Source organism: Anomaloglossus baeobatrachus, chromosome 1 (assembly GCF_048569485.1).
Source record: "Anomaloglossus baeobatrachus isolate aAnoBae1 chromosome 1, aAnoBae1.hap1, whole genome shotgun sequence".
NCBI lineage: Eukaryota > Metazoa > Chordata > Amphibia > Anura > Aromobatidae > Anomaloglossus > Anomaloglossus baeobatrachus.
The window spans coordinates 273,898,215-273,923,128 of NC_134353.1; the positions used below are offsets into that span (position 1 = coordinate 273,898,215).

Consider the following 24,914-nt stretch of genomic DNA (forward strand, 5'->3'; position numbering starts at 1 on the left):
AAGAGGAGTACGGCGCTGAGCCACCAGGGGGCGCTGTGACGGAGGAGTACTGCGGCTCTGCTGCCAGGGAGAGGCCTGTGTGCTGCCGCCATGGTGCTAGAGGTCTTAGCCCGGGTCATTAAGGTGCAGCTGCCCGCCTATCTAAAGAAGCTGCCGGTCCCGGACAGCCTCGCCGGCTTCATCAGGCTGACAGGTAATATGGCGGCGGCCGTGCGCTCCTGTGTGAGCGGTAATGCTCCTCCTGTGCCCGGTGTTACTCCTGGGCCTCCGCTGCGCTCCTCGTTCTGCTGCTGGGTTATCTCTGGTGAGTGGAGGAGCCGGCTTGTCTGGTGTCCGCATTGTGGCAGCGTCCCTGAGGGATAACAGGCTCTGTGCCTCAGTTCATTCTCTAGAATGAGCTGAACTTGCTCGGAGCTTTCTTCTCAGGTCTCTGACACCTCTGGACTGTCCCATATCTATACATGTAAAAGCATCATCTTTTCTCTGGAGTTTTGTAACCTCAGGAGCCTTTATCTCGTTTCCCCAGCACTTTTGTGTTTTTCTTAAGCAGTTTTGGGACGTCTTTTACTTAGAGCCATTAACAATATGGGTAGGGTATGTTTTTTTTATTTAATAAATAACGCTGACAATACTCCCAAATAGACGCCTCAGTGCGTCCTTCGCCTTCCCAGTGCACAGAGCCGGAGACCCCTGGTCAGCTTCTTCATGTCTGAAAACCTGAAGCCTGAACGTGTGAACAGTCGTTTGCACATAGGAATGAATGGGAAAACTCTTGACTGTTTTGGTAGCTGTTTTTCCACCATGTTGTGCTTTGTTTTTTTTTGTTTTTTTCTTTTTTTTATTTTGTAAGATGCTCCTGATTCAATAAGCAGCGCACACGTGTTAACGAATTGGAAAAGTGGTGTGCACCACGGCAGAATTGTCATTCCAGACCCTGACTGGAGTAAGATATCTGGTATAAGTAACGCTGCAGCCTGTCATGATTAGACAAGCCGAGGTGTTACGCTTCCCTCATTTTGTGGAGCTGGCAGAATCTAGCTTGAAAATTTCTGAACAGGTAAAAATGCTGCAACTTTTCCAAGCAATATATTCCAGAATGCTGCCGACATTGTGATGGTGAATCAGGGCTATAGTCTACAGCTGTGTGTCTGAGACAGGAGAGATCCTCCTTAGAGGGACCCGGTCACCAGACTTTCCCAGTATAATGCATAGTCACCCAACTGAGGCCAGACAGCCCCTCTTCTGGCTGCGTAAGGGTAAGTTCACACTTCTGTTGTTTTGCATCAGTCACAATCCGTCGCCTTGAGGAATTACGGTATCCTGCAAAATTCTTAGCAGGAATCCATTTTTCCCATAGACTTCTATTAGTGACGGATTGTGACTGATGGCCCTGCGTTGCATCTGCCGCGTGACGATCAGTCGTTTACCGATTGACCGGCAGGCGGGAGCAACGCTGAATGTAACGTTTTTTGTGTGCGGCAGATCAGGGGTTTTTTACTGTGAGCATGCACACAGTAAAAAAAAAAACACCATGATCGACTGTAAATTCAGTTCCATTTCCAGCAGCCGGAATGATCAGCTGACCGGCCAGCGGTTGTGAACGATCAGCTGATGATCGGCTGGCGGTGGTGAACGATCAGCTGATGATCGGCTGGCGGTGGTGAACGATCAGCTGATGATCGGCTGGCGGTGGTGAACGATCAGCTGATGATCGGCTGGCGGTGGTGAACGATCAGCTGATGATCGGCCGGCGGTGGTGAACGATCAGCTGATGATCGGCCGGCGGTGGTGAACGATCAGCTGATGATCGGCCGGCGGTGGTGAACGATCAGCTGATGATCGGCCGGCGGTGGTGAACGATCAGCTGATCGTTCACAATAGCCAGTCGCCGGTAAAACAGTAAAAAAAAAAAATGGATATTTTTTTTTCAGCATCAGTCACATCAGTTGTGCCACTATCTGCATTGCATCTGTTGCATCAGTCACACAACTGATTGTGACTGATGCAAAACAGAAGTGTGAACTTAGAAAAATGCAGCCTTAGGCATCTGAGCTTTTCCAGCATATGCACGGATTGTACGTTTCAACCACAATATGAACGCCTTAAACTTCCTCCTTTGGCAAAATCACCTTTTTTTGACATATGTATTTGGATCACAATGAGTCAGTGAATTATCCTCCATAAATAAAGAGCCATGCTCCTGATAGTAGCTAGTCTTTCAAATAACAAGAAAAGTCATCGGATTTGATTTATCAAAGCCATTAACTTTTCTTGCTGAAATTGATGAGGTGGCATGGTGGAGTCAGGTGCTTTGGGTTCTGCACGATCCTGAAATCTTACTCCATACGGGCACTGGAGGGAGATTTCTGGTTTATGTAGCGCTCCAGCTCATCATGAATTAGAGGAGCTGTGGAGTCACACTCTGCTGTACCCCCTATTCTGCCCAAGCTCTACCCATTTCAGCAGAGCTGGGAGAAACAAGTGTGAAAACGCCAAATCTCAATTCTGAGGTAAAATCTGTCTTCGGCCTCCTTCACACATCTGTTTATAAAAAGTACGTGTTGCACAGTCCGTTTTGAACATCCATATGGCCATTCGTGTGACATGTCCGTGTAAATAGGAGCAGAAAAAACGCATGGTACTGAAATTAATGTTTTGTTTGTGTTAAAGATGTTCAAAGGCAAAAAAATGATAGATAAATGCGAGAGTAGATAGCTTGTACAGCTATTTAGTAGAGTCAATAAATAATTTACGGGGAAAAAAATTGGGGTTCCCCCTAATTTTCCTAACCAGCACAGATACAGCAGCAGCAGCTGCGGGCTGCAACCCTCAGCTGTACCTTGGCTGCTTTTGAAAAATAGAGGGGATCCCACACTGTTTTTTTTTTTTTTTAATTATTTGAACAAATAATAAAAAAAACGGTGTTGGGTCGCCCTCATTTCTTCAAAACCAGCCAAGGGACAGCAGACAACTGGGGCCTGATATTTTTAGGGTGGGAATGGCCATGGTTTTTGGCCCTTCCTAGCCTAAAAATAGTAGCCTGCAGTTGCCCCAGAGGTGGCGCATTTATTAGATGCGCCAAGCCTGACGCTGTACTTGGCTCTTCCCGTTGCCCAGGTGTGGTGGCAAACTGGGTGATATATGGGGTTGATGCCAGCTATTAATTGCCAGATGGCATCAAGCCCTGCAATTTTTAATGCATGGGCGTTTATCAGACACCACTAATCCAGTGGAAATATTAAAAAAAAAAATCTGAACATACACCCTCCGACTACAGCCCCCATTCACTAATATATTTAAAATGTATTTAAAAGAAAAAGTCCGCCGTAATCCATAGCGATGTTCCACGACGTTCCCCCAAAATCGAATTTGAAAGACATAAAATGAGAAAATGAGTAAAGAAATATAGACTAGACACCCTTCTTCACCAATTTATTTCCCTGCATAAACCCTAATCCAAGGTCAAGTGTAATCCAAAAGGGGGTCCCACAACTTTCCAAGAGTCGCTGTCCCAGATAATGAAGAACAGATCGTTCATCATTGGCAGGGAGAGCAGTCACTGTAGGCTCACACACTTTTGTGCGAACTACTACAATGAGCTGAGATGACCTCATTAAGTCAGCCCAAGTCACTGCAGCGGGTCACACAGTAGTGTATAATCCGCAGCCGGCATTGACGAGCTGTGACAACATGAGTGAACCACATATGGGCTTGTGCGCACGTTGCGTAATTGCATGCGTCCTGCGTCCCTAGTACAATCTATGTAGATTGTGCATGAGACGTGCACACAATGCTATTATGAACAAAGCGTTTTGGGTGCTAAAAGTTTGACCCAAATCCGTGCGTTCATAAAATGAGCATGTCAATTATTCCGTGCGCTATGGATGCAGATCCCACTCTGTCTATGGTGGGGGCAGCAGCCAGAGCGCATGAAATCGTCATTTTTCTACAAAAAAAACTGCATCCATTATGCAGTCTTTCTGCAGCAATTTGAAGCACACGTGTCAAATCGCTGCAGAATATTCAGCAGTTACGTGCGCATGGGCTCTATGAGTGCCCACGGTTCTCGCGCCAAGTATGGTGAGAGCCCGCGGCAATGAACTTTGGCAAACTCATGAGTTCAACTCAGTTAACTGCTCGCAGTTCTCACACCAAGTATTGCGACAGGGCTCTCGTGGTACTTTGTGTGTGAACAAGCATGGGCGCTGACCTGGGGTGAACACATGCTGTCACTGCCTGCTGCGGCTCACAATCTACTGTGTGACCCGCTGCAGAGACCGGAGCTGACCTCATGAGGGGATTTCAGCTCACTGCAGTAGTTCTCGCACAGATAATTAAAAAAAAAAAAAATTTAAAAAATCAGCGTGGGATCCCCTCAATTTTTCAAACCCAGCCAGGGGACAGCTGTACTTGTGCTGGTTATGAACATTGGGGGGAGACCCCACATCGTTTTTTGTTTTTTTTGTTCAAAAATTATTAATTAATTCTGCTAAATAGACAAGCTATCTCTCTATATCATTCTTTACCTGTTCCATCTATCATTTTTCTAGCTTTACACATCTTTTACACACATAAAACCATTTAATACAGTAATAGCCATTTTATTCCAGAATGCGTCACACACAGCTGTTTCACATGGACGCGGCCCGGGTGAAAGCACTGAGGTGTGAGGATCTCCATTGACTTTAATATGTGTGTGAAAACTGACACCGCATGTACTGGAGACACAGAGGTGTGAAGGATGCCTTCAGTGAAGACTGTCCCATTACTGAGATAGATGACAGTTGTTAGGCTACGTTCACACATCAGTTTTTTGGCTTCAGGCACAATCCGGCATGTGCCTGATGCAACGGATCCGGCGCAGAATATGCAAAAACGGATGTGCCTGATCCTTTTTTTTTTTTTTTTTTTATGGATCCGGTATACCTGATCCGTCAAAAGTCCATTTTTTTGCTGGATCCATTTTTTTCAATAAATTGGAACATGCTCAGTTTAAAAAAAAAACGGATCCAGCGGCCACATCCGGTTTTTGCCGGATCTGGCGTCCATAGTAAATCACGTTTTTTTTCCAGAGACAAAAAAAGTTCAATGAAACGTTCCATCCGGCCGCCGCATTGAGTAATTATGCTGGATCCGCCAAAAGCCGGATGCAACGCAAGGCCATCAGGCACAATCTGGCGCTAATACAAATCAATGGGGATAAAACGGATCCGTTGCCGGATCCGTTTTATCCGGTTTTTTTTTCCGGATTGTGCCTGATGGAAAAAACTGATGTGTGAACGTAGCCTTACTGATGAGATTCTATGAATGAGGGAGGAGTTAGAGGCAGAGCTCCGCCCCCTCCTCCCTCTTTTATCTACATAGAATCTAGTATTTTAGTAATGGGAAAGTCTACACTGAATACAGATTTTACCTCAGAATTGAGAATTTTGATAATGACTGATCAATCCTGGTAGAGAAAGACGCAGATTTCTCTAAGATATATTACAAAGGTGCTTATTTTCATGTGTACTATTGATATTTGAAATAAAACCAGCGGCTACGTGTAGTTATGCTATAGCATTTTTTTTGGGAACTGGAGCTGTATGGCGGCTTATTTTTTTTGCGGGACAAGATGACATTTTCAGCAGCACCATTTTTATTTCCAAATGGCTTTTTGATCGCATTTTATTCTACGTTTTTTTTTTCTGCCCTATGAAGAACAGATATCTTTGCAATTTTTTTTTTTTTTTTCACTGAAGGGATTTACTAGTGATCGTTTTATAGATCGGGTTTTTCCTGATGCAGCTATACCAAATATGTACGTGTTGTATTTTTTTTTACATAAATATACATATTTATTGGCATGTTTTTTCATTTTACTTTTTTTATTTTAATACTTATATTTTTTTTCACTTTTTTTTTTCTTTTCACTTTAGTCCCTATATCAAACATTGACTTTTCTTAGTGTGATCACTGGTGTAATGTATTGCAATACACCAGCAGTGTAAAACATTATACCTGTCAGTGCTGCACTGACACAAGCCTCTTAGACCATGCTCCTGGCATTGTCCAATGGGCATGCTGTAGCTGGCTATCTGAGGTCATCATGACGACCTCGGTTTGCCACAGGGCTGTGGAGTCTGAGTCGTGGAGTCAGAGTCGGAGCTCATTTGGGTGGAGTTGGTATAAAATGCACCGACTCCAACTCCTAAAATATATAATAAATTGGGGACAGTAGTGCAATGCAGAATGTGCTGAATATTTTACTAAATAACATTTAGTATAATGCTTATATTTAAGTGAAAAATGTATTGTAGTACAATGTGAACAGTAGACATTTATTTTTTTTTATGATTTAATAATCAAGATATTTAGACAGCATAAAATATATTTATTGGAATACAACTTTAGAACACAAACTAATAAATTGTAAATATGTAATACACTATGTAATATATATTATACTTACACACACAAGATATATATGTAATCTACTGTATATTACATAGTGTATTACATATTTACAATTTATTACAGTTTGTTCTAAAGTTGTATTCCAATAAATATATTTTATGTTCTATCCAAATATCTTGATTATTGTATCATAAAAATTATTAAATGTCTGATGTTCACATACACATGTTCATGTATTAAAATAAATTTTTCACCTAACTATAAGCAATATATGTCGGAGTCGGAGCAAGAGATATTGAGGAGTCGGAGTCGAAGGTTTGGTTTATCGACTCCACAGCCCTGGTTTGCCATGGCTACTATTGGGTCCCTGTAATCATGTCGTGGGGGACCCGATTGGGTCAGAGAGGGAGTGCGCTCTCTCTTCCAGTCCCCTATATGCTGAAATCGCTGTTGATTGTGGCATTTAGGCCTAAGCCACACAGCATGAAAATTGGTGCGAGTGGAGTGCGAGAAAAAATCGCATTCCACACAGACCAATTCTAGCCTGTGTGTCAGCGCACATGAGCGATTTTCTCAGCCCTAATCGGACCGAGAAAACAATCGCAGCATGCTGCGGGTGTAATGCGAGACTCTTTCTCTCGCACCCATTCAAGTGTATGGGCCGAGAGAAAAACGCACTGCACTCGCGGTACCCGCCCCCCGCAGCTGAGGTCCGTTCGCACTGTCGGACCTCATTCGCAGGGACACTCGCATGACACTCGGCTCTGCTGTACTGCCAGCGTGAGCCGAGTGTCATGTGAGGGGATCACAGTAATCCCCGTGTGGCCCCAGCCTAAGGGGGTTAAACAGCCAGGAGTGGGTTGTCCCTGAGTGTGATAGCCGAAGCGTGGCTACAAGTTATGCCCCTGTGCCCGCATGATCGCCATGATGTGAATTTACTTTATTTTGTGGGAACCCCCTTCCCAAGCGTGTGTGTTAAACTTGCATCAAAAGTTGAAATGGTGTAAGTCTGCAAACAGGGCTGTGGACTCGGTAAGCCAAACCTTCGACTCCGACTCCTCAATTTTCCTTGCACCGACTCCAACTCCACGACTCCGACTCCCACATATATTGCTTATAGTTAAGTGAAAAATGTATTGTAGTACATGAACATGTGTATGTGAACATCAGACATTTTAATAATTTTTATGATACAATAATCAAGATATTTGGATAGAACATAAAATATATTTATTGGAACCTTTTACAACTTTAGAACACAAAAAATTGTAATAAATTGTAAATATGGTAATATATATATATATATATATATATATATATATATATATATATATATATATATATATATATATATATATAAAAATTACATTACATATTTACAATTAGTTTTTGTGTTCTAAAGTTGTATTCCAATAAAATATATTTTATGTTCTATCTAAATATCTTGATTATTGTATCATAAAAAATTATGAAATGTCTGATGTTCACATTGCACTACAATAAATTTTTCACTTAAATATAAGCATTATACCAAATGTTATTATTTAGTATGTTTTTGTTGAAAACTGTTTTTTGCCACTTACACTATGTAATACACTATGTATTACATAACACTATATAATAAACTATAAGTGACAGAAAATAGTTTTCAACAAAAATATAGTAAATAACATTTGTGCACTCTATGAATTTGTTGTAAGACATAGAATTGCCTCCATCAGATCCTCTTTCGCAGATGACCTCAAATCTGACCTAATAATTTTAAGGCTAGAGAAGAACCTCTCTACATTAACTTGGATTTGAGGCAAAGCCGTAACCACATGGGCAACATCTCTAACAATTTCCAGGTATAAAGGAATTGCCTCATGCGCAGTCAGTTTTGATGAACGGTTGAATTTTTCTATTTCTTTGACAGCAAGTGAAAAATTTTACTGAAATCTGGTCAATCTGCTTGCTATAGGAGACCGAGTAAAATCTTTTTCCTTGCGGCAATGCTTTGCCTGCTCCATGTCATCCAAATACTTGTCAAAGTTAAACTCCTCATCTGATGAGGATGAAGATATGGCAGCAGTAGCACTGTCCTCTTGCGCCTGGCAGTCCTGTAGCCACTCGTCCTAACTGCTACCTCACTCAAAGCTTCTTTTCCTTTAGTAAGCTGTTGATCATCAAGCAGTATACGATGACTTGGGTCCACAAACAGCTGCCAGAAGAATTTGATTTTCCAATAGCTGTGTCTCTCTCCGTTTCGTTGAAGCAGAAATGCCATCTGCGATTAAACCTCCTCTTTGGGACAGGCAAAATAGCAAGTTCTTCCACTCCCTTATGAAAATGCCAGGAGTTAAATCCTCAGCTTGTAATTTTTTAGTCACGGTAAATGGGTGATTAAGCAATTCTTTCGATTCAGCCACCTGTGTCCATTGACCTTCAATTAATGTTACTTGAGGGTTCACCATATCTATAAGAAACGATTTTAGTTCAAGCAATCGCTCAGTCATTAAATAAGTGCTGCCTCACAGAGTGGCTTGATCAACAATTGCCCTTTTCCCAGCACGTTTCTTCAAGATGGAATCAATTTTAGGGGTTCTGGGGGCAATAACCAATTTCCTCACTTTTCCAATTAGATTTCAAGCATGTCCGCCCAGTTTCACACATCCGGCTTTTTGCCGGTTTGACGGATGTGGCGCACGCCAATACAGTACAGTGGCAGCGCCACAACTTCCGGGTCACATGAAAGCATGTGAGCGGCGTTTGTCACACTGCCACTGTACTGTATACATTGTACTGGAGTGCGCCGCATCCGCCAAACCGGCGAAAAGCCGGATGTGTGAAACCAGGGTCCCTCTTGCAGACTATATCTCTTATTGCCAGCTGCAGCGTGTGCACAACACAGCGCATGTGATGAATATGAAAGTGTTTTGAAGCAGCTTCAACAAGATCATCTAATCCTAAAGTATCATTTTGCTGTTCTTCTGTTGTAATATCTGTTTGTTCCTCAGTTACATGAACAGCACTGTGGCCTTCCATCCCTAACATACTAAATCCTAAATTTTCTTTTAGCTGTTGTTCATTACTCTCATTCATTAGTGTAATTGTACTTATCATGTTTGAAGCATTGTTCGTTACAATGGCAAGAACCTGTTCTTTTTTGAGTTCGTAATCTTGCAGAACTTTTTCCACTAAGGCCTGAAGAAACTGGCTGGTGTGATGAGCTTTACTATCTTTTATTGCCAGTGTCTTACTAACAATTTCTTTCTTGTTACAAACATATCGAACATTGATGTCAAAATAATTCAGTGAAATGCAGTGACTCTGGCATCCCAACAAAGGCAATGGGTGAAAAGATAGGACATTCAGACACAGCGTTTTGTGAGGATCCTCACAAAGAATGAGCATCTCAGTTTGCGTGGCATTTTTCTAATCTGCTTGTGCTATTGAAAGCATTATTTATGTGATGCGGTTTTTTAAAAAGCTGATCTGCATTTGCAGCTGACAAACGTATCCTCAAAAAACGCAGCGAAAACGCTGTCTGTGAATGTAGCCTTGGATCAGGAATAGAACAGCCATTTATAGGACATTTTATAACTTTCCCAAATTCCTATGAAAAAAAACATTCAGCACATTCTGCATTGCACTACTGTCCCCAATTTATTATATATTTTAGGAGTCGGTGCATTTTATACAGACTCCGACTTCGCCAAAATGAGCTCCGACTCCACAGCCCTGTCTGCAAACAGGAATGAAAAAAGGTAAAAAAAAAAAAAGTTGTAGTTTTTTTTTTTTTTTTTACTTTAAACATTTTTTTTTTAGTTAGACATTTTTTTAAAAAGAAGCATATTTGGTATCGCCATTTTTTGAAAATATAATGTGAATGACATGAGGAGAAAAAAAATCAAGACAACAGAATTGCATTTTTTTCAATCTCTACCTCCCTTAAAAAAAATCAGAAGTTTTTTGTACTAAAAAATGGTATCAATAAAAACATCAGCTGCTATGCTAAAACCAGGTCCTCATAACTGCTAATAAAAATGAGACTCAGAATATGATCTGTGTGTATATGTATACATCTCTGAAATTTGTAAAAAGGAAATACATTATTTTTTTTTCTGCAATTTCACCTCACTTAACGTTTCCCGTTTTCCCAGTACAATGCATTGTAATATGGTTTCATGCAGAAGTATAACTCGTCCCTCCAAAAATAAGCTGTCAAGGCTATGTCGATAGAAGAATACAAAAGTTACAACTCTCACAAGGAAATACGCAATTATTACATTGTGTATAGATTTTTCTTGGTTTGGAATTGTGAATATTGATGCTGTCTAGTGCAATTTTTTAATTTTTTTTTTTTTTAATTATTTTTAGGGTTTTGTGAAATTTGATTCAGAATGACTGTGAATAATCATCTTCCAGTTTACCATTGTGCTTATGTTCTGTCTTTTCTTCTTCAGTTTCTGAATGGCTGCGGTTACTGCCTTTCCTGGGTGTCCTCGCTCTGCTAGGCTACCTGGCAATTCGACCATTCCTGCCAAAGAAAAAGCAACAGAAGGATAGTTTGATTAATCTCAAAATCCAAAAGGAGAACCCAAAAGTGGTGAATGAAATTAATATTGAGGACCTGCATATTGCCAAAGCTGCCTACTGTCGATGCTGGCGTTCTAAAACGGTAAGCTCTAATTATTCCCATCAGCTGCCGGGGTAACGCCAAGTGTCAAGATAATGTACTAGCATATAGATATAGGCTACTATGTTATAGTAAAAAAACAATTGGGATCTAAAAAAAAAAAAAAAAAAAAGTATAAGAAAATTGCAATGAGTTTTATGGTTTTTTTTTTTTTTTTTTAAACCAAACTTTAAATCAATTTTGTAACATCCTACAACCTTTAAAAAAAATGTGCACACTTAAGATTGCTAATGTACATTTTTATTTTTGCCTGTTACCAAAAATGACAATGTAAATTAAATAACAGTAATGTACAGTACATTTTCAGATAAAGTGAACTTAATGGAAACCTGTCAGAACCATGAGCAGTTCTGGGTGCATATTGCTATTCCCTGCCTAAACGTCCCTGTATACACTAGCATAGATAAAGGGATCTTTTGAAAAAGTATTTCTAAAGATCTTTTATCTTATGCTAATGAGCGTGGGGACTAGTCCCAAGGGCGTTATATCCCTCGACTAGTCCACCCTCTTAGCATGTTAGTACACCCACAGGGGTGTACTAACATGCTATTCAATTCAATTCAGCATCACCAGCGCTCGCTGTGACCGCTCTTCTGAATGCAGCGGCACTTCCAGTCATGCGCACTATACCTCTTTGAAGCTGGGACGCGTACACTCGGCTTCATACTGCGCATGACCGGAAGTGCCCTCCATTTAGAAGCGCGGTTACAGCAAACACGGGTACGTGCATCACCGCTGGTGATGCTGAATTGACAAGCATTTTACGCCCCTGTGAGTGTACTAACATGCTAAGAGGGTGGACTAGTTGGGGGATATAACACCCTTGTGATTAGTCCCCGCGCTCATTAGCATAAAATAAAAGATCTTTAGAAATAGGTTTTCTAAAGATCTCTTTATCTATGCTAGTGTATACAGGGACAGTTAGGCAGGGAATAGCAATATGCACCCAGATCTGCTCGTGGTTCTGGTTGCATATTGCACCTGACAGGTTCCCTTTAAAGGGAACCTGTCACTGGATGTTTATTATACTTACCTAACGGTCGGTGCAGAGCAGACTGGTCAGATGGGCATCTCCGTTCTTCGGGTGCCGTGCCTCCTGTTTCGGCCATCTTTATCCTCCTTCTGAAGCTAGTGTGGATGGCGCGTTCTACGACATCTACACTAGCCGACAATGAGGTCCTTAGCAGGCGCACTTTGGTCTGCCCTCAGGGCGGAATTAGTGCAGGAACTAATGCCCTTGCTACTAGTCCCTGGCCTCATTAGCATATCATATAGGATCTACTAGATGCAGGGATTAGAAATAACCCAGAACTGCTCGAAGTTTCCTGACAGGTTCCCTATAAGGCAATGTTGAGGCAACCACAGAAACGTTATTCTGGTGTGTTTTGATTAATTTCTTCTCGCTACGCAGTGTACCAATCAAATTGATTTTATAGTTTGATCGGGCATTTCTGAACGCGGTAATGCCAAATATGTGTTTTTTATTTTATTTTCAATGGGTCAAAAGGGGGGTGACTTTAACTTTTTAGGTTTTTATGTTTTTGTTTCTTTTCCATATTATGTTTTATTTTTTAATTGATTTTACTGTTCCCTCTAGGAGATTTTATGGCTACACACTTTGATCGCTTCTGCTGATCAGAGTAATGCTTCAGCTCGCTCTAATCAGGAGAAATGCTGTTGTGAGTGCTGGAGCTCACAGGAAACACGTCATGGCAGTGACAGGGGTCATCGTCTGACCCCGGCACGGTCATGGAGACCCTTTGGGTCCCGGTATCGCGACACGGGGCCGCCGATGCTGGTGGGAAACTGCACGATCCCCGCCTGAGTGTATTAGATTGTGCTGTCAAAGTTTGACAGCGCGATCTAAGGGATTAACCGACAAGGATGGATCTCCGATCCACCTGCACCTATTAGCTGCACATGTCTACAAATCAGATTCGCAGGCATGTGTGGGGAATAATGCGAGCCTGCATTAAGAGAACAGACACGGCCAAGGACGTACAGGTACATCATTGGTCATGAAGGGGTTAAGGCAGAAAGACACACAAACAAGTAACAACTGAAGACGACAGAGGACGGCAAAGCATCGCAAAGGAGGAAACCCAGCGTTTGGTGACGTCCATGGCTTCCATACTTCAGAAAGGAATCCATTGCCTGCAAAGGATTCTCTAGAAAGTATTAAAAATGAACATTTTATTTATGGTAAATTTGTCCAATTTCTCTTGACCCCTGACATGAAATGAAAGAATGGTTGCAAATCCTAATTTTTACGGAATATTTAGGTTCAACCCCTTTAATTAAACCTAAAAGTCTCCACTTCAATTACATCTCAGGTGTTTAATTTTAAATAAAAAAAAAAAATAGCGTCATGCAGAGCCAAATCATGAAGAGTCAACCACTGTCCAAATATTTCTGGACCTAACTGTATTTTGTGTTTTTCATGGGTTGCTATAGACCACAGACATTTTCCTTTTTAGTTCTTAAATTTCTCCCATTGTCTTGGGAGATGTTAGATTCACAGAGAAAATGCACTATTCCGTGCCCAAAGTTCAGGTTTGTTTTTTTTTAATTTATTTGATGTGTCTTTGTTTCAGGACTAATGGTGAATTGGACCAACATTTCTATTTTGAGACTTCCTGAAAGAGCAGCAGCTACTAACATGCCAGCACAATATTGCATTGTCATAACCACACTGCTGTTTAACCACTTAATGACCCATGATGAAAATGTACTTAAAGTAGCTGTCATATTGCACACCGCAGTATACATTTTCATCATGGTTCTGCATGGTTCATCACTGTTTTCGATCCCGCTGTATTACTCAGCCCCACTTCTACACAACTCTCATGATTGAGGAAAAACTCCCGCTCTGGAAGTTCACACCCTCAGCAAGCTGGATTAACAGTGTGAAATAGTCCCAAACTCAGAATAGCCCTGTAGACCTTTGTGTTTAACTGTTTAAACCTTAAGGTAATCTGTCAACAGATTTTTACTATGCAATGTGAGAGCAGCATGATGTAGGGTCTGAGTCCCTGATTACAGTGATGTGTCCTTTACTAAGCTTTGTTGCTGTTTAAATAAAATCATTGTGTTATCAGCACAGGACTAGTTGTCTCATGCCATGTAGTCCTCCTGCTCTGTGTAACCCCACTCCCACCACTTATTACTACAGTGCTTCTAGAAAGTAGCCACGCACCCACAGTGATGTCGGTAGGGTCATACAGGGCTCAGCATTTTGAGCACTGCTTGTAATGCAGCAGAGAATACAGTGATTGTATCAAAGTAATACATTGCAGACTGTCAAGTGACACATCACTGAAAGCGGGTGTCTGCCCCACATCATTCTGCTCTCCGACTATGTAACAAAAACCTGTTGACAGATTCCCTTTAAGCTGGCCATAGACATTAGATGGCTGCCATTTTCCAAGACCCATAACTCTTCAGTTTTTTTGGTCGAAGTAACTGTTATGGCTTATTTTTTTTTTTTTTTTTGTTGGGTGAGACTGTTTTTGATACAGTTTTTTGATGTTGCATTTTAACTCCTTGTTACATCTTCTTTTTTTTTTTTTTTTTTTTTGCAGTATTGCAGCGATCAGTAAAAAAACGTAATTTTACCATTCTTGAATTTTTTCCGTTCACGATTTAAAATTATTTTTATATCTTAATAGATCTAAATTTTGTGAACTCGGCGATATTAGATCTGTATTTTTTTTTAAAATATATTTAATGGGGGCAGAAGGGGAATCATTTGAACTTTATTTTTTTTAATCTTTTGTCTCTGTATTTTTCAAGGCCCCTAAGACAGAGGTGTATCAAGGCTTTCTGGCACCCAGGGCAAGAATTCAGTTTGGCGCCCCCCACACAGTTTCGGTAGTTGTCATGTGACCGCTCATTCTGTATGATTTGCACACTGTCACATGTGGATGAGCTGCTCTTACTAACCCTCTCAATATTCAATGAAAATCAGAGAAGTAGAAAGAGAAGCGAATTGTCACATGACTAAATATGAAAATCACACATGAAAGGAGAGGCCATGTGATGACTGCTGGAACCAGAATGCAGAGCTGAATCCTGATGGGAGTATATTACATGCTGTTAGGATTGGGCTACAGAGCTCAATATTATAATTAAAGGGGTTGTCCAGGTGTATGATGAAAGTCTGTAGTCACGCTAGGTAACTGCAGACTTCTGAATTCTCTCAACACATGCTCTGCACACTTTTAGAGGTAGAGGGACTTTTAGAGGGAGGGGGGGGGGTAACTGGTGAGTAATATTTGGGTGTAGTGATGTAGTATATGGCAATGTAGTTTTACAGGTCTAGTATATAGGGGTCTAGTGATGTATATGTGGATGTAGTGATGTATATTACAAGTGTATATAGGGGTGTAGTGATGTATATTACAGGTGTATATGGGGGTGTAGTGATGTATATTACAGGTGTATATGGGGGTGCAGTGATGTATATTACAGGTGTATATGGGGGTGCAGTGATGTATATTACAGGTTGTATATGGGGGTGCAGTGATGTATATTACAGGTGTATATAGGGGTGTAGTGATGTATATTACAGGTGTATATGGGGGTGCAGTGATGTATATTACAGGTGTATATGGGGGTGTAGTGATGTAGTATATGGGGATTGTTTGTGTATATATGTATATAGCGTGTGTGTATGTATGTGTGCGTGCGTGCAGAGAGAAAAGCCCGTAACTGCGAGTGGTACTGGAGTTACATCGGGTACCACGTGCTCTCTCCCCGCCCCCTGCAGCGCCATACCGCCATTACAGGGCCTGATTGCGTTTCTCCGGTACCTGTTTGCATACATGTGACAGGTACCGGAGAAAACACGAGTCTGTGAAATAAAAAGATTTTCCATATTTACCTGCTTTCTTCAGCTCTGCTGCCTCCCGCTCCTGACCACTGCTCATTCATTGATTATTCACCGCACTCAGGACCTGGAAGCCGGAGCATCGCGATGACAGCACCGGGCACAGCACCGTTGAGGACATCACCGCAGGGACAGGTGAGTATTCTGCAAGCACAGTGACCTCCAGGAGGTCATCAGAGTTTCCAATGAACTTTGATGACCATCCTGCGACACCCACGCTACAGCTTCATGGGTTCATCAGAGTTCATTGGGAACTGTGACGAGTCCCCGAGATGCTCCGGCTTCCAGGTTCTCAACATACACACACACACACACCTGTATACTCACCCAGCGATGCGGTCCTCAGCGCTGTCCCTGCTTTCAGCTGCTCACTGCAGTGATTATTTAGTGAGTATAATTACCAGCGATAAGGAGCGGGAGGCAGCAGAGCCAGAGACAGCAGTGCTGGAGAGAGGTAAATATAGAAAATCTTTTTATTAAAAAGACCCGTGTTTTCTCTGGTATTTGTCACACTGATGTCACACAGATCACATCAGTGTGCGATCCGTGTGACACCCGTGCTGCCAGAGACAAAAAGGACATGTGTACGTGCAGGGCCACGAGGGGTCACACAGTCCGTAACTTACTGTTTGTATATGAAGGGATAGTATATATGCTATATACAGTATTGGGTAAAACTGAGTTAATTATATTAGTCCGGCCCTCTAAAACCATCCCAATTTCTCATGCGGCCCCATGGGAAAATTAATTGCCCACCTCTACTCTAGAGGCTCTCCGGGTCACACTCCACTCTACACAACACAGAAGAGGTTTTTACAACGTAAGTCTATGTAGTGTCAGAATGAGGCCTAGAACAAGGCTCCATTGACTTACACTGAGAGAGAACAAGGCTTCATAGACTTAAGGCCGCTTTACACGCTGTGATCTCGCTAGCGTGCGTACCCGCCCCCATCGGTTGTGCGTCACGGGCAAATCGCTGCCCGTGGCGCACAGCCGCACAACATCGCTCGGACCCGTCACACTACTTACCTGCCTATCGACGTCGCTGTGACCGGCAATCTGCCTCCTTTCTAAGGGGGCGGTTCGTTCGGCGTCACAGCGACGTCACTAAGCGGGCGCCCAATAGAAGCGGAGGGGAGGAGATGAGCAGCCGTAACATCCCACCCACGTCCTTACTTCCTCATTGCCGGTGGACGCAGGTAAGGAGAGGTTCCTCGTTCCTGTGGTGTCACACATAGCGATGTGTGCTGCAGCAGCAATGATAATTGGGAATAGGGGAGCATGTCAACGATTAATGATTTTGCAACCTTTTTCAATCGCTCATAGGTTTCACACGCAACGACATCGCTAAAGAGGCCGGATGTGCGTCACGAATTCCGTGACCCCAACGACATCGCTTTAGCGATGTCGCTGAGTGTAAAGCGGCCTTTACACAGAGAGAACAAGGCTTCATAGACTTACACTGAGAGAGATCAAGGCTTCTTAGACTTATGCGGGCGTCACACCATGCGATCTATCGTGTGATCGCATGTGCGATCATACCCGCCCCCATCGTTTGTGCGTCACGGGCAAATCGCTGCCTGTGTCGCAAAAAGTCATTTAACCCCCGTCACACGTACTTACGTGCTGAGCGACGTCGTTATGGGCGGCGAACATCCTCTTCCTGAAGGGGGAGGGACGTTCTGCGTTACAGCAACGTCACACAGCGGCCGGCCAATAGAAGCGGAGGGGCGATGATGAGCGGGACGTAAACATCCCGCCCACCTCCTTCCTTCCGCATAGCCGGCGGGAGCCGCGGGACGCAGGTAAGATCTGTTCATCGTTCCCGGGGTGTCAAACGGAGCAGTGTGTGCTACCCCGGGTACGATGAACAACCGGCGCAAAGTAAAATAAATTTTTTTTTTTTTTAAAATAAACGACGAATACACGATTTGTCACAGATTTGCGATCGCTCGTAGGTGTCACACGGGACGACATCGCCAACGAAGCCGGATATGAGTCACGAAAACCGAGACCCCCAACGACCTATCGCACAATAGATCGTCTCGTGTGATGCCCGCATTACACTGAGAGACGTCACTCACACACAAGCAAAGTGATCCACAGAGTCTGAACTAACGTCATGTGACTCAGAGCAGTGCAGCGGTGCTGGACACCGGAGTAGGCACTAGGGGAATATATTAACGCACTGACACTGCAGTACACTAACATTTACACAGGATATAAGGGGGCGGGAGGAATATACTATGCTATGATCACAGACAGTAAGAGGTCATCTTGTGCATATAACACCGGATGTCTGTAGTCACAGCAGATCATATACCAGTCATCTATTCTCCTGTACTGGATGTAATATACTACCTTATGTGCACAGACATCAAATGGTATGTACAGGATAATATGCACTGGTAATATCTGATATTCTGTACTCAGTATAATATGTAACAGTCACATATCCTGTATATAACTTGAAATCCCTGGATACCACATTCTCCTTCAGAGATAGATCAGTCATGCGATGTAATACCAATATGTGATGTCTGAATCACAGTATGTCATATACCAGTCATACACTAATCTGCGTGTGTGAGTGTGTATATATATATATATATATATATATATATATATATATATATATATATATATATATATATATATATATATATATATATATATATATATATATATATATATATATATATATATATATATATATATTAAATATAATTTATTTTTTTTTTATTTACTGATCACACCTGGCCCTGGTTGCAGGACGTCACAGATATAATGTAAGGCACTGTGTATGATGTATAATGTCCTGGAGCCGGGCACAGGAGTTAGATGCTGTATGCTGGTGTCTGCTGTCCCTCACTGAGTTATTGAGCTGGCTGGCCATGCGACCTGATCTGTGCAGAGGCTGGAGCCATAACTCACCAAATTCAAATATGCTTTGTTGGCAGGACCAAAATACAATTAGTGTTGCCAAAGCAAGAGAAATACAGTAAGTGTGGTGGGAGGGGATCAGGGTTATGGGGAGTTGGGGGCACAATTTGGGCTCTGAAAGTCCATTTAGGGGCCTTATGTTCCCCTCAGCTTATGACATGTGGTGACATATTGGGCGGCGATCTCCACTATTGATTCCTCTTCCCCCAGTAGGAAGCGGAGTTTCATGTCTTCGTCCATGGATGGAAAGTCCGGGGTATGGGTGGTAAATTTCTGGAAGTGGGAGGCCCTCACTGCTGAGTATTTGTCACAGTGCAGCAGGAAGTGCACCTCGTCCTCCAGAGCCCCCTGCTGGCAGTGCTGGCACAGTCTGTTCTCTCGCGGCTTGTATGTCTGTCGGGGCCGCCCTGTTTCCACCTGTAGGCTGTGGGCACTCAGTCTGTACAGGCTCAGTGTCTACCTGTCTTTGGGGTGGCGTAACCTTTCCAGATATGGGGCCAGAGTGTAGTCCCTCCGCAGTGACCGGTAGATGGTGAGTTTCTGGGAGTTCTCTAATTCACTCTTCCAGTCCTCTATGTATTGCGTCTTGCAGCTGTCTGAGATCTTTTATTTGGGCTTTTGTCAGGGTGTGTTGCTGACTTTGGCTGTACTGGCTGCCGGGGTTCCTGGCTTGCTCTGGCTCAGCAGGGCTTAATGATGGTAGGAGCTGGGGTTGCTGTTTTGTATGTGCGCCTGGTGTGATAGCGCCCTCTTTTGTATACTGAACCATAAGGGGTATCGGCCCAGCTCTGCCCGACAGGCTATGTTTGAGGTGCTGCGATGGACTTGGAGGAGATATTTACAGAACTCCATGTGGAAGACTTCAGTTGGGCTGGAATCCCACTTTGTGTGGTCTGGGTAGGTCACTGGGCCGCATACCTTGCTGCCATGTAGCAGTATAGGGGTGATGACGCTGTCAAATATCTTGAGCCAGACTCTCACAGGTGGTTTGAGGTGGTACAGTTGTCTTCTGATGGCGTAGAAGGTTCTCCACATCTCAGCGCCTCCACAGACACACAGGAGCCGGCCCTGACCTCCTGCACTGACCATGCGACCTTTTCTCTTCTGTTCTCTGATGAGGAAGCAGCATGGCCGGTGCGCTGGGGACGTCAGGTCAGCAGACGCCCACACAGCACTAAGTATGGCTCTGTCTGAGGCACTAGGCAGGCCTGCAGCAGACAGTCGGGCAGCCTGAAACTGCTGCTAGGGGACCAGCACGGGCGTATTTATCTTTCTGTCTCCCAGGCCAATCTGCCTCTCCAAAGAATAGCAGTCTCCCACCAGGGAGGGCGGCAAACGCAGCTGCCAGGGAGACTCTCAGAGCGCTGCATCAGGCAGCCTGACAGCGTCCCCCTGACAGTTGCGCCCAGGGCAGATGGCCCCGCCAGCCCCCCCTAGATACGCCTCTGCCTAAGATGACTATAACTGTTGATTATCTGATCACTTGAGCGATACACAGCAATGCTATATCGATGTATATTTTAAAAATCATGGTCAAAATCTTGCAATACATGACCCCATGCATCTTCCTTTCAATATGGTGTAGTCGTCCTGTTGTCCCCTTTGTAGAAATGCACCCCCCAAAGTATGTTTCCACCTTTTTGCTTCACCGTTGGGACAGTGTACTTGGGATTGTACTCATCCTTCTTCCTCCAAACACGGCTAGTGGAGTTGATACTAAAAAGTTCTATTTTGGTCTCATCTGACCATATGCCTCCTCTGGATCATCCAGATGGTCATTGGCGAACATTAAAAGGGCCTGGACATGTGCCAGAGTGAGCAGGGGGACCTTTCATGCCCTGCAGGATTTTAATCCATGATGGCATAGTGTGTTACTAACTGTAATCTTTGAGACTGTGGTCCAGACTATATTCAGGTTATTGAGCAGGTCCTCAAGTGTAGTTCTGTGCTGATTCCTGACTTTTCTCAGAATCATCATTACCCCACGAGGTGAGATTTTGCATGGACCCTCAGACTGAGTAAGATTGACAGTCATCTTGTTTCTTCCAATTTCTAATAATTGTTAAACAGTTGTTGCCTTCTCACCAAGTTGCTTGTCTATTGTACTATAGCCCATCCCAGCTTGTGCAGGTCTACAATTTTGTCCCTGGTGTTCTTGGGCCGGCTTCAGACGTCTGTGTTTAATCGGGTACAAGGCGCACACATGATTATGGTCATGCGTGTGTCACGCATATGTCACACGTGTGACATCTGTGTTTGCATACATGTCACATGTACCAGAGAAACACGGGTCTTTTTAAATAGATTTTCTATATTCACCTGTATCCAGCGCTGCTTTCTGTACAGTAGATCTGCTGTCTCCCGCTCCTGACCGCCACTCATTAGTCTCATAAAATATTCACCGCAGTGAGGAGCTGGAAACCGGAGCATTGAGGGGACAGCGCTGGGTACAGCACCGACGAGGACAGCATTACGGGGACAGGTGAGTATTCACAAAGCAGTGTGACATTGGGAACTCTGAGTCCTCGATGCTGTCGCCATGCTCTGGCTCCCAGGTGTGTGTGTGTGTGTGTGTATATATATATGTATATATATATATATATATATATATATATATATATATATATATAATATATATATATATATAATAATTTATAATATTATACACACACACACACACACACACAGACCCCAGACAGGCACACATGGATACACCAATCACGCACCTGGATACTCACCTGTCCCCGGCGATGCGGTCCCTGGCACTGAAGTCCCCGTGTTGCTCCTCATTGCAGTGAATAATGAGCGGGGATCAGAAGTGGGATGCAGCAGAGCCGAAGAAAACTGCGCTGGATACTGGTAAATATAGAATATCTTTTTATTTCAGAGATCCGTGTTTTCTCCGGTACCTGTCACACTGATGTCACACAGATCACATCAGTGTGCGATCCGTGTGACACTCGTGCTGTCTGAGAATAAACTGACATGTCTCCGTGTGTATGTGCGGGACCACGAGTGGTCACGTGAAAACACGACCGTGTTAAAAACGGATGTGACACGTACCTGAAACATGGACGTCTGAAACCGGCCATAGGGCTCGTGTGCACGTTGCGTACTTACATGTATTTACGCTGCGTATTGCACTGCAGTGTAAATTCATGCATCCTGCGTCCCCTGCACAATCTATGTAGATTGTGCTTGAGACGTGCGCACGTTGCTTTTATGAACGCAGCGATTTGGGTGCTAAAATTTTGACCCAAATCCGTGCGTACATAAAAGCAGCATGTCAATTATTTCTGCATTCTGGATGCAGCTCCCACTCTGTCTATGGTGGGGGCAGCATCCCGAGCACATGAAATCGGATTTTTTTTTTTTTTAACAAAAATACTGCATCCATTATGCAGTGTTTCTGCAGCGATTAGAAGCGCACATGTGCTGTCAAATCACTGCAGAATAATCAGCAGGTACGTGCGCATGAGCCCTTAGACAGGTCTTTGGTCTTGGCCATGGTGAAGACGTTAGAGTGTGATTGAGTGTGTGGACAGCTTGTCTTTTATACAGCTTAATAGGTTCACACAGGTGCAATTAATACAGGTAATGAGTGCAGGGTAGAAGGGCTTCTTAAAGAAAAAATAACAGGTCTGTGAGCACTAGAATTCTTCCTGGTTGGTAGGTGATCATATACTACATGCAAATAAAAATGCTAATTAATTATGTAAAAAGCATCATGTGATTTTTTTTTTTTTTTTTTTCTGGGTTTTTTTTTTTTATTATTCTGTCTGTCACAGTTGAAGTGTACATATGATAAAAAATACCTCTCCATTTTTCTTGTAGGTGGGAAAAGTTACAAAATCATCAGTATATCAAATACTTCTTTTCCCCACAGTACGTTGTATTTTGATTGGTGACCTGCTTCAGTTATGCACTGTTTCTGAAAATGTGTTTTCTCTTTTTTCATCCACAGTTCCCAGTCTGTGATGGCTCCCATAACAAGCACAATGAGTTAACTGGAGACAACATTGGTCCACTTATTCTCAAAAAGAAAGAAGTATAATTAATGTCAGCGTGCCATCATTTAGGAATTAGTGACCTGGTCCTGTATAAATCGAATTTTTTTTTTTTTTTTTTTTAAATAATTTCAAGAGTGTGAGTTGTTTCTGTCCACCCTGGCTTGGATCCCTAGCACATTAATGATGGACTGTACCTGGAAAACTCTCTGCCTTATAAAACCTGATACACCGTGCCTAGCCTAAAAGCCATGAACCCCAATTACTGGAAAACTCTGTCCTATCGCTTGCACTTGTAAAATTCTTACAATTTCAAAATGAATCAGAGGCCAGATTTTTTTCTTTACTTACGTCTATTATTATTTCAAGCAGTGAACAACTTTGCATTACAATGAGGCTGATTTCAAGTGATAATATTAAGCACTAATGTAAGTGAAAACTGAGGAATAGATGGTATCTGAGAGCACACAGGTCCTGGTGCCCGCTGCTCTCCCTTGTCTTTTGTAAGTGTGCAACACTTTATGCTTTTAAAGGAGTGTATCATTAGAAAATCACATTGTTTAAAAATCAGGTTTTTGTGCTACATATACTATTTTTTTTTTTATTTTTTTTTTTTTTTTAAAGAATGTGACATGAAAAAAAAAAAAATAGTAATCTTGCAACTTCCACCATGGCCAGTAGAGATTTTTTTAGACTGTGGCTTCCTGTTTTTTTTTTTTTTTTTTTTCTTTTCAGTAAGAGTTTACAGCAGTCTGCCTATCCTTAGAGCCAGGATCTCGCTGACAGGTAACACCTCTATACACAGCTGATAACATTGGATCCACCAACCAGCATAGCTGACCCTGCTCATCCTCCTTTCCAATGACTTATTTTTTATAGAAGATTATTAGATGCTTAAAAACAAATATTACAGGAAGTTGGAGAGAAAATTGCAGTCTAAGGCTGCTTTCACACATCCGGTTTTTGTAGTGCGCCTCAATACGGCTCAAAAACCTATGCAACGGATGTGGCGAAAAAAACTGATCCGTTGCATAAGTTTTTCCATGCGGCCCGTCCGTTTTTTGACGGATGCGGCTTGATACTGAGCATGCACAGTGCAAAAAAAACGCATCCGGCGTCCATAGGCTTGCTTTGTAAATCGCGCCGGATCCATACAAAAAGCGTTCCAGGCAACGTTCCATCCGGCCGCCGCATGGGATAAATATGCCACATCCGGCAAAAAACGGACGCAACGCAAGGCCATGCGGCACAATACGGTGCTAATGCAAGTCTATGCAGAAAAAACGCCACCGGCGGTAAAAAAACCAAAACGGTTGCGTTTTTTCTGTAAAGCGCCGTATTGTGCCGCTCAGCAAAAAACGGGTGTGTGAAAGCAGCCTAATTCTTATTTTTCATAAGATTGTGGTATGGACAAAAATACATAATTAAAGAAATATTAACACAAAAATATGATTTAATAATTTACTGATGACACATTTGTTTTTTTCCTGGGGATAACTCAAAACAGAGGCTTTAGGTAATTATAGTTTTACAGCAATAAGTAGTGGTACAGTGATCAAAGCCAAACCATTCAGGCAAGTAAGTAGGACGTATACAATGCGCGCCATGGCTACTTGTGGTCAGAACTTCACGAAATGGCATACAAATTCCTATATTGCATTTGTGTGTGCAGTGAAAAAAAAAAAAAAAAGCTTTCCTTGTTGTGATCTACAGAGGGTATCAATTACCAGTCGTGCAATGGATACTGCCTTTTGTTTAACCTATTTTTCTAGGAGTTTAGTAGACTAGCTGCATTGTTCCTGAAGTCAGCACTACGTGGTTTATTCAACCGCCGGCTGTTGTCAAAGTGCCGCATCAATAAGTGGGGTTACATTTTTCTAAATGTGTTCTATAATGATGGATTAATATGTAGGAATTTGCTGTTTCTATTATGTAAATAGAATTGTCATCTTTTTTATATTCTAGACCGAAGAGGTTAAAATAAAGCAAGCACCAAAACTGA

The 24,914-nt window shown here is 42.7% G+C and overlaps 1 protein-coding gene across 1 annotated transcript; it reads left to right on the top strand.

The window, feature by feature from the left end:
• Nucleotides 1–24,914, top strand: CISD2 (CDGSH iron sulfur domain 2). Its single transcript, XM_075350178.1, has 3 exons — nucleotides 1–193; nucleotides 10,842–11,056; nucleotides 22,870–24,914. The coding sequence occupies exons 1-3, from the start codon at nucleotides 91–93 to the stop codon at nucleotides 22,957–22,959; spliced, it is 408 nt and encodes a 135-aa protein (XP_075206293.1). The 5' UTR covers nucleotides 1–90; the 3' UTR covers nucleotides 22,960–24,914.

Bases quoted from the DNA above. Each gene is read 5' to 3' on its own strand.
- CISD2 (XM_075350178.1), top strand. From the start codon at position 91: ATGGTGCTAGAGGTCTTAGCCCGGGTCATTAAGGTGCAGCTGCCCGCC. The intron at 194-10,841 runs GTAATATGGCGG...TTTCTTCTTCAG, and splicing joins CGGCTTCATCAGGCTGACAG to TTTCTGAATGGCTGCGGTTA. The intron at 11,057-22,869 runs GTAAGCTCTAAT...TTTCATCCACAG, and splicing joins GATGCTGGCGTTCTAAAACG to TTCCCAGTCTGTGATGGCTC.